General features: G+C 48.4%; 1 protein-coding gene across 9 annotated transcripts in view; it reads right to left on the bottom strand.

The window, feature by feature from the left end:
- Positions 1-1,058: 1,058 nt before the first annotated feature.
- The window catches only part of setd5 (SET domain containing 5), a 35,837-nt gene continuing 22,615 nt past the window's right edge, over positions 1,059-14,280 (bottom strand). For 7 of the 9 annotated variants that reach the window (XM_008410402.3, XM_008410400.3, XM_008410399.3 and 4 more), the window contains 17 exons: positions 14,113-14,261; positions 13,915-14,032; positions 13,709-13,818; positions 13,385-13,634; positions 13,218-13,289; positions 12,702-12,848; positions 12,227-12,607; positions 11,858-12,118; positions 11,373-11,490; positions 11,046-11,275; positions 8,852-8,908; positions 8,190-8,663; positions 7,795-7,887; positions 3,949-4,208; positions 3,757-3,866; positions 3,588-3,676; positions 1,059-3,215 (listed from right to left, as the gene is read on the bottom strand). In XM_008410402.3, the coding sequence (XP_008408624.2) occupies positions 2,739-3,215; positions 3,588-3,676; positions 3,757-3,866; positions 3,949-4,208; positions 7,795-7,887; positions 8,190-8,663; positions 8,852-8,908; positions 11,046-11,275; positions 11,373-11,490; positions 11,858-12,118; positions 12,227-12,607; positions 12,702-12,848; positions 13,218-13,289; positions 13,385-13,634; positions 13,709-13,818; positions 13,915-14,032; positions 14,113-14,261 (3,396 nt within the window). In that variant the 3' untranslated portion in view covers positions 1,059-2,738. The remainder of the gene's footprint in view (positions 3,216-3,587; positions 3,677-3,756; positions 3,867-3,948; positions 4,209-7,794; positions 7,888-8,189; positions 8,664-8,851; positions 8,909-11,045; positions 11,276-11,372; positions 11,491-11,857; positions 12,119-12,226; positions 12,608-12,701; positions 12,849-13,217; positions 13,290-13,384; positions 13,635-13,708; positions 13,819-13,914; positions 14,033-14,112; positions 14,262-14,280) is intronic. The other 2 variants (XM_081607425.1, XM_008410401.3) reach the window with 1 other exon arrangement.

Below are 14,280 nucleotides of genomic sequence, written 5' to 3'. Positions count from 1 at the left end.
ATTGTGTTAATAAAAAAGGAAAACCTATACAGTAGTAAAAGCCAGCTGGGATAATAAAATTCCAAAAGTAGATAGTCATCTCTTTTTTTCCCCCAGAAAGTTTATGTAACATTTGTGGCTCTGAAGAGTTTTAATTGACTGGACTGAGGGTGAAAATGCCTCTTTACATTGTATCCTGTAGGTATCTTAGCGACAGAATAAAACTCTCAGCGTCAATCCAGATGAGTGGAAAGAAGCTAAAACTTTTACCTTCTTAATGGTCTTCCAGTCTCAAAAATATCAACTGTTTCTACAAACGCTAATTTATAAGCCTTTATACCTTCAATGCTCACGATAAATGTTGGACACTGGCAGGAGGCGACGCAACATCAACCATATTCCTGTCTGAAACGCACACTGAGATTTCCTTCATTTTGAGAGATGTGATTGGCCGATACTTACGCATGAAGCCGATCTCATAAACCTCAGCAAAGGTCTAAAAATCAACCACTGTCCTCGATGTCAGCGATAAGACAGGACGATCTGTCTTATCGCTGACAATGCGATAAGACAGATATGGCCCACCAGGCCATATCTGCATGATTGCAGCTGACAGTAGTCACCCAACTGTTACCAACTCATCAACTTTCTTGCTATATTTAGCCATATTTAAGACAAAAAAATGGTATTGGCAGGAAAGGCTTTTTAAATATCTGTAATTGGCGATCGTCCAGAAAACTGTAATCGGTGTAGCCCTACTGACAATGGAATCTGAGTGAACAACTAACAGAAGAGTGAAAATCCTTCCAGCTAACTTAATTTCCCATGTAAACACTCACTGTCCATCGACTGCTGGTAAAATAACTGACTAAATTCTTTTATCAGAACCTCTTTAAAACAATGGGAATCATCCCTTTGACACCAGATATGTTCTTTGATCTACTTTTAATTATGTTTTAATTTTAAGAAGTTTTTTTTTTAGTTTGTGTACTAGAAAGGAAAATAAGTTGATAGCTTACAAAGCTGTGGAATATGAGATAACCACCTAAACATGACAATGACAAGGGTGGGTTCTAAAATACTTTGCTGTTATGATTATTTTATTATCAAAATGCATTACATCTGTTGCTTCTTAAATCTCTTAGAGAACAATTGAAATAGTTTCTACTATGATCTGTGAAAAAAAAGAAGAAAAACAACAGAAAACTTCTTAGAAAAACAACAGGAGAAAGAAAGTGGCGTCTGAAGGAACCCAGGGAGTCAGATCTCCAAAGCGTCTGACCCAAGCTGCTCAGTCAGACTACTGACACCACACCGGGAATTCAGTGTACTAGATCCTCTCTCCATACAGCTCTATCACATTCTCTCTATACAGGTACACAGAATCACACACAGAGTCCTGCTGCTGGGTGCTTTCAGGGTGGATGTGTTTTTAAGGTGCTGCTTCGTGTTAGCTAGCAACGTTCATGTTGCTGTTCTGTCACACATTCATGGAATCTGGTGGGGGGGAGGAGTTAGGGAGGGAAGGGGTTGTAGTGGCCAGTGGGTGGGGCGGTGGGTGGAGAGGGGCGTGGGGGGGTTACTCCTTTCCTCAGTCATTCAAGTCTTTCCCACAAATACAGTTCCCCCACCCCACAACCCACGACCACTTCGGGCCCTGAACTCCAGTCACATAAAGAGAGTGGGGGGGATGGGGGGGATTCACAGGTCTCCTCCACCTCAGTCTGAGCGCTGCAGAAAACCGTGTCTTTTTACACGTCAGTTGTTTAAGAATAGAGAGAAAAAAAAGGGAACAAATAAAGCAGCAGACAGAGAGCGAGCGAGAGAGAACCCCACAGGAAGTGCAGCTGCAGCGGTCACCACCGCTGCAGCCGCAGCTGCCACAGCAGCTGCCACAGCAGCTGCCACCGTCACCGTCAGCAGCAGCTCCATCTCCTCTGGCAGTGAACTCACTCTGCTCTCTGTCACATGGAATGCAAAGATTGGTCGGACAAATCCAGGCGTGTCTGCAACCCTGATCCCTTTGCTCCTGAACGGGATGACTCCAGACAGATGGGGAGCTGATCCGGTGGTGGTGGGCCCAACCAGATCAGATGTTGATGGGAGGAAAAAAGGTTGGCAGCACCATGAATGAGGGGGAAGGAAGGAGGGAGAGGATGGAGATGGAGGACTGCAGCTGGATGTAGGAGCGGAGTTCCCAGCACAACACCGCTCACATGATGAAGAACGCTTCTGGAATGATCCTGGAGAACGCCCCGCCCCCATCTGCCTGTCATCACCCCCCCTCCTCTGAGTAAAACAAGAAGAAAACGAAACATCTATCGGTTTTCGCCAAATACGCATGTCAGCATCTGACCAACCTGGTAACCATGACAACAGGAAGGCTAACTTAGCATTCTGTGCAGACATCGATGTGGAATTTTTTTCCTTTTTTGCCAAAGAAGAAGAACAGTAGGAAAGTTCTGGGATAATCGGGAGTTTTCAATCCGGTTTCCCGTGTTTTCCAGGCTGCTTGCTTCCCGTCTCCCTCCGTCCTGACGTCCAGGAGCCAGAGGTTTATCTATGAGCACGCTGCTATCAAGTTCTTTTCCTGAAAATAAAGAAAAGAAAAAAAAAAAAACAGAAAACAGGAAAAGGAGGAATCTGTCCAGAGTCCTGGCTGGCTCCTCTCAGGTCTGTACATGTGGCCCCTCCAGCTCCCTGAACCCCCAGGGGGCCTTTAGCTTCACACACACGCACACACACAGCTGAAGAAGGTCCTAGAAGCTTCCTGACTGCGTCCTTACTCCAGGCCCCTGGTGGGGGGGGTGCTGGAACTGCTGGGGGTAGTGTGGGGAGGGTCCTGCTAGCCTGGAGCCAGCCGGCTGCCCCGCCTGCCCCGGGCTGTTCATCTTCAGGCTGACAGCCGCCTGTTGTTGACCCCCTCTGGAAGCCTGAGGGCCCACGTCTACCTTAGTCTGTCCCTGGGTCCGTGGGCCTGGAGCGGCCCCCTCCAACAAACTGCTGCTGCCGAGGAAGCCTGTCTTTAGGTGGCTGCTGCTGTAGCTGGGGGGTCCATCGCTGGCGGGCTGTGTAGGGGGGGGACTGCAGTAGGAGCTCTGGGGATCCTGGGACGGCCCCGGGTGGGAGGAGGAGAAGCGAGGGTAGAAGCTCTGGGTGGAGGAGCTCTGGAACGGAGAACTGGCTGTGGGATGGGTGAAGGATGGGCCGTCTGTCTCTGGGAGGACTTCTGCTGACTGGATGGAGGACAGAGGACAGAAGACTGCATGTTATCAGTGGAAAAACCAAAAAGCTGCTTTGCAGCCAGGAAAGGCCTCTAATGGCAGCAGATGCTCCTACTGGTTGGTGAGAGGGTTTCCCACCTGCTGTTTCTTCATAATACACACAATATTCGCATTGTTTTATTGTCATTTGAAAGATAAGAAAATTAAAATCTTGTTAGAATGAAAATCATTTCAAATTTCAATCTTCCAGGAGCGTGAATACTTCGGAATTAGGAACTTTGACTTTCCACTCATCGAAGGACATCTACTTGTTCAAATCTAACTGAGGTGAATAAGGAATTTAAACCAACAAATCATTTTGGTGAGTGCTGCTGCTGGTCCTACCTGCTGTGCGTAGAGGGGGGGGCTGTATCTGTGGGGGCTCTTGGTGGAAGGAGCCAGAGCTCCTCCTCTTCGCTCGTATCGTTCCGCATCTGGAGACAGAGACAGGAGCATCACGGCCCCGTCCGGTTCATTTCTTCCACTGACCTGAACCCCGAAACTGCCGCCACACCTGGCTCTGCATCTGCTGAGCCGTCACTCCGTCTGTAGACCCGATCCATCTTGATGCTTCTCAGCACGCGCTGGCCCTCCCTCAGGCGCTCCACCGTGGTGGGGACCATCCTATGGAGGAACAGGGAGTTGTCAGAGGGGGGAATTTTATCAGCACTGACCAGAGAGAAACAGGAGGTGGAGCCACCCTCACCACTGGTTGCTGCACTCCTGCCGCCTGGGCTTGAGCGGCGCCCTGTGGTGGTCCGGTGGGCTGACCTCCTCCAGGTGTGGGACCAGAGCTGTGGAGTGTGGGGAGGAAGGGGGCTGCATCTGCTGGTAGGAGTGGGCCGGGTGGGGTTCCTTGCTGCAGTAGGAGTCCAGCTGGGTGGGGGCGATGTTCCTGGCTACTGGTTCACCTGCTCTGTTGCTGCTACCGCCTTGCTTCCTCTTCCGGTACTCCAGCAGAGACACCTGAGCGGCAGAGGGAAGTAGGGCGCTCTCGTCAACACTTGCAGCTGTTACATCAGCCCTCATTGCTGTGTTTGATGCCAGGCCGCCAAAATCCATCCCATGATTCACCCAGACTGCGATGTTGAGTGATGACAGGCCACATGCAGCACAGCTCAGGGTTCCAGTCTGAGAGAAAGGTTTTCAAACCCTGTTTCATGACCGTCGGGATCCACTGGGCGCCCCTGCTCTCGCTCGGTTTCTGAACGACTGGACATCACCACCCCTCGGCTCAGAACGCAAGCAACATGAGACGCACCACGGTATGATGCAACCACGCTCAAAAAATCCACAAAAAACACACATGTCAACGTTCACAAGGGGGTTCAGGCACGCACACACCTTTACAATGAGAAGACTCATCCTAACTGGATGTCATCAGCAAACACGACAAACAAACGAGAGGATCAGGAGCGAGTGGGATGGTCAGACACTGACATGGATGGCTCTTGTCTGAAGTTGAATCTTATGCATCGAGAAAGAACCAGCGAAGGCTGAGCAGGAGTAGTGGAAGTCAAGAGTCACCACAGAGCACTAACAGCAGCCATTATGCTCTCGTCAGTTGCAAAAGTGTTTAGTAAGCCTCAACTCCTCGCACAGCATCAGTAGCGGGACTGTTTTTATTATTTTGAATCACAATCTTGCTATAAGGGATGCAAAAGCTCCCACTCTGCTTCCAGATACCAGACCCACCAACATTCTTCATCCGTCTGAGCGCATTTCTGCATAAAGAAAAGCAATTAACTTCTGACCAATCAGATAACATTTTGAACAGAAAAAGTTGGACCAGGGCCTGGAGTTCAGCAGGTGGATGCCTCTCTGCAAACAAAACAATTTTCATCACACGTCCACATCAGAGAACCGATTTTGGCAGCTCGGATGAAGTATGTCGGGACACCCTTAGGATTTGGCATGCAGGCACTGAGACTGACTAGTTGCTAGGAAACACTCTACTGTGGAGCCTGCTGTATAGCAAGCTCCATTGTCCACTCTATGGCCCACTGTACAACCAACTGTAGGTCCCACAGTAGGGTCAATGGTAGAGCCTCCTGTTGAACTTACTGTACTCTGTACTCTTGGCCACTGTACAGTGCACTGTAAGATCAACTATAGAGTCCACTCTACAGCCAACTCTAGGGTCCAATGAAGAGCCCACTGTTGAGTCCACTGTAGGGCCAGCATTACGGGCGGTTCTAGGGTCCTCTGTAATGTGGCCCAAACTGTTTTTTATTAAACCAGCCACTGGTGGTCCTGTTGTCTAATGTGTGTGTTCCTGGAAGCAGCCTGAATACTCCTGCTGACTGCCGAGTTCCTCTGGTGTGGTTCCTACTGGATGTTACATTTACAGTACAAGCCTTTACTTTTGTGTGCTCAGCTATTGTTGGCAGTGATTCTAGAGCAGGCCAGGGACACTAGTGGCCTAACGCCACCTTGTGATGCGTTTATTGCTCTGGGTTTCAGTCTTTGCTTTACTATCGTTTTTTGGTTACGAACAGTTTTCGGTGTTAAGTGACTTTACACAGTTTATACAGACAAGCGGCTATCTAAGACCAGTGAGGTTCAAGAGCAAACAACAAATTTTAAATTTTTTATGTTTTCGTCCTACATGAGGCCACAGCAAAAGATGGGCTGTTGCTGAAATAATGAGGAACCCTCTTCCTGTCTGCCTGTTAAATGGATTTTGCTCTGGACTCTTAACACAAATATGCTTCCCACAGCATGATGCTAGCACCGCCATGTCTCACATTGGGAAGTTTTAGTGTGGGTAGTGCAGAGCTGGTTCTAAGTTATGCAACCTTTTGTTTGCATTTTGGCCTTCTTCTACGCGTTGTACTGTGTGTTGGCTGCGAGGCCTGTGGATCTCTGCAGCTCATCCAGAGATGTGGGCCTCTTGGCTGCAGCTCTGATTAATGTTCTCCTGTCAGTCCGGGTGGATGTCCACGTCTGTTCTCTTTCTATGCCTTGATGATGGATGATCAGAGCACTAGGATGTTGATGAAGAACCTAATCCTGCTTTAAACTTGACCCCTGACCTGCTGCTGGGTTCTTTGTTGTCTAAAGAACCTCTGAGGCCTTTATAAAACACAGTAGTTTATACTTGGATGGAACCTGTTTACGACTCGGGTGACTTCTCATGCACTGGACTTTATTTAGGGGCAACAGAGTAAATGGGGCAGAATACAAATATATATAGAAATTAGGACAGTCAATGTTAACGGATGCGATTAATCAGAACATTTTAATGCTTTAATATTACATAATGCAGATTATTCAGACTGCCTATTTTGACCTCAACGCCTCAAGTGGTTGCCTAGTTCACAGCATCGTGCGGGAGTGACGAGCGACTGCCGCCTCATCGCATATAGGAAGTAAATGGAGAGGGAGCTTTCTAAATTAATGTATAAAACAGAACGACCTCATTTAAACCTTCCTGAATATAAAAACATGGAAAAATGCCAATCTGCTTGGTTTGAGACAATAAAATTTTTTTGACAACGTGCATACAGTGGCAGTTTTTGATGTGGGATTTATGGGCAGTTGCCCAGGGCAGTATCAGAAAGGGGTGAGGCGTCCAAAAACTAGAAAAGAAAATGCATCTTATCTGTCAGTTGTCCCCTGAACAAGATGTGTGTAGTGCTGTTACGTACCGGGAGACTACATTACCCCTCTACTGCTACTGCAAAAAAGAAAAAAAAAAATTGCTTGCATTTTAATTGGTTGGAGTGTGACAGGAAGAGCTTCATAACTGCCTGCATATTTATATTTTAAGCCTGCAAAGTTAGGCACAGTGATTAATCAGATTACATTTTTTTAAAAATCGATTGACATCACAAATATAAATGCAACACAATTTTGTTGAATTCCAGTATCTTTTTCATCCCACTCAACACTGGCTGTGGTCTGTCTCATAAAATCCCAATAAAACACATGGAGGTTTCTGGTTTTAAGCTCATAAAACATGAAACAATGTGGTTGATATTGATTATAATCTTTAAAGGCTACAGCTGGTGATACAAAATGACATGCTGCAGAAAGAATTTTGGAAGAAATGATCTACTGAGGTAAATCGTGACCTCTAGAATATTTAGCCATCTGTGACTGAACTACGTCATCAGCTCAAGATTGTTCCTGGTTGGTTTGATTTCAACCAGAGATGATCTGAACCAAGTGGTAGCGTCACTGGCAGGGCTCATGCCGCGTGACCACTCGGCCACAGCGATGCCGTTTGATACGGTAGCTACAGCTGAGAAAGAGCCATGGTTGTTATGGAGCAAGCACACACCAGCCTCACTCTGACACCATTCTGACAATCCATGAACCATTGGCCTGGTGTCAATGGATGAACGTCTCCACATGTAGATGGGTTGGACAGAGATGGATTGAGAACTCTGAAGTTGTTGGGAAGCTGGAGGCTCATAGCTGAATGTTTGGAAGAGGGGCAGGGCAAAGCGGTCAGAGCATGGGGGGGTGCTGTATGCAGATGCAAAAAAAAAACAAACAATATTTACATGCACACTTCTAAAGATGTAGTTGTAGGGAGCATATTCACCATATTATGTACTGGCTTGTTTTCACTTCTTACAGCTATAGGCTGGTATTCTGCCTGTCCTGTCAGCAGACTAATGGTATGCTGGTTGGCCCTCTGCCTTGGAAGAAAAGCGGAAGAGAGACTTGGCAAAGAGTTTCAAGGAGCATCTGGGTGAGGGGTGGCTGAGGAAGGAGGAGGAGGAAGAGGAGGAAGAGGGAGGAAGGGCAGATCTAAAGAGATTCAGATACACACATGTAACTAGAAAAGGTTCCGTCTGAACGGACAGAAGTTCCTTCAGCAAGAAAAAGCCACTTAAACTGGTGAGCCTGGTGGGAACAGCTCATGACGTCTAAAACATTTAACGACAAAAGCTCTAAACATCTGCAGCTCCCATCACTGAGGTGTGGAGGACTTGCCTTCTTTTTCTGCGGGGGGTTGCTGGTGTGAGGCGAAGTGCTCCTGTCTGGGTAGGCCGCTCCGTAATGGCTCTCCCCAAAAGGAGACAGCGAGCCGGAGCCCATGTCTCCGACCAGGCCCTGTCCACTGAGCGAACTGTGGAAGGAATCTGCGGGAGAGAAAGCTCCGTCCACCTGGGAATGATGGCGCTCTGTGCTCAGGGGATTCCCCAGGTTTGCGTTGAGGGGGGAGCAGGTGTAAATGAGGTTGAACTCTGTCCTTAAGGCCTTCTCCCTGCTTTTGGAGTCCAAGGAAGAGCATGACAGCAGGTTCAGCGGGACGCCGCCCGCGGATGACTGGCCTTGGGAGTCTTGGCCTGAAGCGACCCCAGGAAAGTCGTCAGAGGTCACAGCCCTGGGACTCTCCAGGCTGGACGGGAGGGACAGGTCCAGAAACGGAGGTCGAGAAGCGTCAAAGTCGGCCTGAAGAGACGGCTGAGGAGGAGATGAGACGTAGGTGAGATGAAGAGAAGATGAAGAGGAGACGTGGAGAAGATGAAGAGGAGACGTAGAGTGGAAATAGAGGAGACAAAAGACAAAGAGGAGACATAGAGGAGAACGGTGATTAAAAGATGAAGAACTGAATCAGCTGTTTTGTTTGGAGTTAAGAAATGTGGACATACTTCTGGAGAGATGGACTCAGGCCGGTGTACAGGCGATGCCTCAGAGGACGATATGTCCTACAGTCAAAGAGAAAGGCTACATTAAAACAAGATCCAACAAAACTCTTTAGCATTCCTGCTCATTCTGGATGAGATGTTAATTTAATGTGATGAGCACAACACACTGATCTGCATCCTAAGGACACCCAGTGATGCATTGACAAATCCTCCGTTCCTGCCATCTACCCATCTACAGCTTCATCAACCCTCACTTCTGACTGGCCAGTTGCAAAAACAACAATCCAATCTTTCTGAATGCACCGCAGCAAATAACTCTTCACTGTGGAAGCCGTTACTGAGGGAAGAAGATTCAAAGCTCTCTCACACACTCCGCGTGACATCACCACTCCCAGGGGCGCGGTATAGGGGGGAAAAGTAATGACAATTCTTTTGTGGAGGGCCGCCTGACCAACAGGGGGCCCTCCACAATATATTTATTTTTTGTTCATAGAAATAAAATAAAAAAAACTGGGGCCCTGTCAATTACAAAATTAATCATATTGTATTTTCAAAGTTTGTTTTAGCAGTAGAAATTTTATGTTCCCACTCCCAGATAAAAAAAACACACATCTATATTTTCCCTGAACCCCCCTATCTGCGTTAAATGGTTCGTTCCTGCTTGGATCGCTTGAGAATTACGCCGTTAGCAGCAGACAGTAGGAAACACAAACAATTGTGGCAGTTACTATGCTGCTAATAAAAGTTCTAAAATTAGGTTTTCAAAAACAAAATAGAGAGAGGGAGAGAGAGAAAAAAGGCAAGAGTGTTCATTTATAACCCAGTTTTTCTCCAAGAGAGGTGGGTAGACTGTGTGAAATTATCAACCATTTAGCATAGTTAACTTAGCTAGAATACTGTTTTCCTCCTTTTCACTAGCATTTAATGAATTAAGGAAAAAATTACCAACATATTCATATATTTAACTTGTGCCTTGTACCTTTTGCCACTTAACAACAGATGAGTCAGTCTGCAGGAGCTCTAACCCACGTCTCTCTTGACCCGTCCTCTCCTGAGTGAAATTAAAGCTGCACTATGTCACTTTTTTTAATCAATATTTTTTTCACATATTTTTTAAAACTGTCATTGTGTTGTGACTGTATGGTATGAGAGGTAATCTGTAAAAAATCTATTTCCTCTGCCTTCTCCCAGTGCTAGAAACAACCAGTCAGAGGCAGGAGAGTTTTAGTGCTGTCAATCACAATCTCAAGTGGTGCTGCTCATCCTTCCTCCCCCTCGATGCTGCAGCTAGCATAGCACAGAGCTATGCAGATTCAAACTGTGAATGCTCAGTTTAGTTAGCATAGCTACCAATGACGGCAGATAAACGGTTTCTTGTAATGATAAGTTGTTTCTCCACCATTAGCACATTTAGCAGTGAGTGAATGAGGCTAATTGACAGCGTTAAGATCGTCCTACTAGTTCTGATTGGTTGTTTTGTTCAGAACGTTGCATTACTTTAACCAGTAATAGTAATTCAGGAAGGAGATGGAGGAGATTGATTGTTTTCACTGATTATCTGTCTCATAACAAACTGCTACATGGTGACAGCTTTAACAAATAAGGAGAAAACATATTTTGTATTAAAGTTATGTACTGCAGCTTGAATAAAATGCAACTACATAACATTTTTGAGAAGTCTGGATTGCTTTATGTGTAGTTGTACGTTGCTTTTGACTGTTGCTCATGGGGAGAGACATTTCAGTATCTAAATCTAATAGAAAACATTTAAGCAACCTACTTGCATACTGGATGTGGACTGTTGGATGTTAAATTAATGAGCAGCAAATATTGTGCCAATTATCAGTATTGAATCAAAGAAAGCAAGGCAGATGCAACCCTTTAAAATTGTGACGCTTTTTATGGGTCAAATAAACTCAAAAAATTGTAACAGCAGCTGAGCGGGGGGCCCCAAACAAATTTATTGTCAGGGGGCCCAAGATTCCTGGCAGCGCCCCTGACCACTCCTCCTCATAGAAATATTAACCACTCTTGGGAGGAAGCCCAGTAAAAAGTATTACCGCAGATTTCTATGACTCTAGTTTGGATGAAGTTACTGTAACCATCACAAGAGAGACACAAAGAGGCTCAGATGAATTGTTCGCTACAAGATGGCCGACGAGCCTTGAAAGATGCTCTGGGCTGTTGGGACTCTTACTTCAAACTGAAGCGGTGTGTTGCAGCGGCTTGTGGGTTGTGAGGGCATCGGGGAGTAGACCAGGCCGTTGGGCAGCACAGAGCCACACGGTGGGTGGAGCAGCGGGTGGAGAGAGTCTTCAGGAAGTGGCGGCGTGATCGGTGAAAGCGGGCGAAGCAGGTGGTCCGAGGACGCTGGCATGGTCTCAGCTGCGTACTTGTGATGCCGCTTTTTAAACGGTGCACCGACATCTGATTTAAAGAAACAGGACGACATACACACATGGTTCATGTTCGTAGCTCCACAAGAAGAAGTGGGTGTGGGAGTTGAGAGGCGGCTGTGACCTACCGCTGCAGAGCGGGTTGGGGGTGGAGCGGCTGCTGGAGCTCTGCTGGGAGGAGGTGGACTCCGTTCCGTCCTCCACGCTGTTGGAACAGCTTTCATCCTCCACCTGTTTGATCCATCTCTGCAAGGCGACAGAATATGTCAACTTCTAGTTTTACAAATATGAAGCGGAACAGAGACTGATCGAGATGGGATGGTGTGTGTGATGTGGTCAGCTACTGATTTAAACAACGGGACGAGGAGGAGAAGGCCAGAGGCAGGTACATGAACTCAATACAGTCCAATGAACACTTTCTAAAGACACTGTGATAAACTGGAAACATAAAAAAGCAAAAACAATGATTTCAGACATTTCACATTTTCAAAGGTTCATCACCACACCCCGATTTCTGGCCCGATCTCTAGTTTCCAGCTGTAATAACTGAAGCTAAGCAACCTGTAGGTGAGCTCCCTGCACTGCTAGCCGTATGTTTATAGGATTGTCTGACCTTTTTGTAGCAGCCATAGGTGCCATCCATCTGCAGCGGTCGGGGTCGGCGCCTCTCGGGGGTGAACGGGGAGCCGAATCGGACGTAGTGTCTGGGGGCTGTGCAGATGAGTGATGAGTGGGACAGGCCCGGCAGCATGTTGAGGGTGGTGGCCAACACTGTGGGGTCTGTGGTTATCCGCAGGGGCCGCTCAACAGGCACCTCCTGCTGGAGCTTCTCCCCTCCAGGGACTTTGTCGTTCAACCACTCCGTGACGAGGTACTGATGAGAGACAAATGACTGCTTAGCTGATCAGGCAGAGAAGAACTGAAATGCTGTGACAGAAAGGTCTGAGTGGTTCTGATAAGCGTCATGCTAGCGTAGCCTCACCTTCTTTGTCTTGGGGTAGCGCACACTGCCTTTGTGTATGCTGTTGGGACCCTGGGCGTCTCCGTCCAGGAGATGAGCTCCCTGACCACCGTCTCCATGGCTGTGTTCGGCCCCGTGTTGGCACTGAGACCCTTCATCGTGCAGAGCGGCCCCCTGGTCGGCCACCGCCTGCGCAGAGGACATCGCTGCTGCCGCAGCGGCCGCCGCTGCCTGCTGCTGGGCCAGGGCCTGGCGTTGGCGCCGAGCGCGCTGCGACGAGCTCGAGCGGTAGCGAGAAATCCGGCTCTTGGGCCGGGGCTTGGCGGGCCTGGTGGGCTTGGGAGGAGCAGGCAGGGCGGGGAGGGTGGCTGCTGGTGGCTTGTCCTCACCAGGAGGGTTCTCCTATGAGGGAAGGTGGAAAAACAACATGTTGAACCTGTCGCCACAACGATTGCGCCTGACGGGATTCAGACACTGGCTGCATCTTTGGTCTCACCGTGAAGTAGGTGGTCCGGCGTGTGCTGACTCCCACTCCAGAGCTGTGTGGGACAGAAGGTGTCTCCGGAGGGTTTCCCGTCCTGTCCTCAGTGTCCCCCACCTCGTCCTTCACTTCAGCTCCCGTCACTCTTCGCCTGGTTGGAGCCTTCAGGTAGAGAGAAGCAGCATTCAGAACCAAGCAATCCAGCTTTGGAAACAGTTTAAGAGCTGGCCTGGGCTAAGCAATGCTTGTTTAGGTAGCAGTGACAGTAAAGATGGATTAAGCTAGTTTAATAGTTGACACAGTGAACTGGGTGGGAGGGGTCCGCACCAATTGCGTCGTCCCTTCACCTGCCCTTCGGCCTCACGCCATTATTTCCAAATTATGATGCCTGCACCTCTAAATTTTGGTGACTTAAAAAGAAAACACATTGGGCCACTAGTGGGCTGCTCACATTACCGGGTTAAGAAGGTTTTCTGGGGAAAATACGCAGATGAAGCAGAAATGTCGGGAAAATAGATGAAAATCTCGTACTCTTTTACTACAGCCGATCCCATTTTCATCCACTTCTCCGTCTTCTGGTTTGACCTCAGTCAGCGTTTTCTCCTACAGCAACACATGAACACACATCAACGCATTTACTCCTTGACACTTCTACTTCACTTGGTGATCCAGACGTAGAGCCGGAGCTAAAAGCCCACCTCGGTGTCGCTGACTCCCTGCAGGTCCCTGCCCTCTGGCTGCTGGTCTGGGGTCAGCGTGCCATTGCTGGCCAGGCAGCTCTCCAGCTCCTTCCTCTGGGCTTTCCTGCGCCGCGTCTCCGTGCCAACAGCAGGAGAGGGAAGAGCGAGAGCAGTGGGGTTCAGGAAGCTCTCCATGGGGCTCAGGTTGTGCTTCTGCACAGGGCAGTTCTGGTTGCCTTTATGGCAGGCGCAGTCCACCTTATAGTTGCTGCAGGGTGATCAGGAGAGTGGGTTACAAACGCCCAGTCGCGATCGTGGCGACCGGTGATGAGCAGGACTCACCAGCTGCTGTACTCGTAGTCAAAGCCAATGGTGACCTCCGTGTCCTTAGCAATCGGGCTGATGGCGTAGATGCAAAGGTGGATCATCCCCTCGGCAATCATGTGTCTGACCTTGGAGGGAGAGAAAACGCATTCTCGCTTTTGAATAAAAGGTTTAATATGAAAAAAAAAAACAAAAACAAAAAAAAAGCAAGGGAACAGGCTGACCTCAGCGTTCGGGGTGCAGGACCTCCTGATGAAGCGTGCGTCGTTTCCGAACGTCCTCGCGTCAACGCACATCTCCACGTCGTTGAATTTGGAGTAGAACAAGACGAAGGGGTAAGGCCTGGAGGACGACAAGGGTCAGTGAGAGCAAAACGCACCGCGGCGGCAGAGAACAGCTGCGACAGGCTGGCGACAGCTCACTTTTTAAAGAAATGCCCGTTGACTTCAAACTGCTGCCGGAGCATGACCTTCCCCCGGTACTCGATGATGAGCGTGTCCGCCTCCAGGTTCCTGGCCGCTCGCAGGATCTTCCTGTGTTTCTGGACCCGGGTGACCCGCCCCAGCTGGAGCTGCAACACAAAACAGAGT

Source organism: Poecilia reticulata, chromosome 5 (genome assembly GCF_904066995.2).
Source record: "Poecilia reticulata chromosome 5, P_reticulata-male-v2, whole genome shotgun sequence".
Taxonomy (NCBI): domain Eukaryota; kingdom Metazoa; phylum Chordata; class Actinopteri; order Cyprinodontiformes; family Poeciliidae; genus Poecilia; species Poecilia reticulata.
Note: the sequence above shows the minus strand (reverse complement) of the source record. Positions and strands in the feature narration are given on the sequence as shown.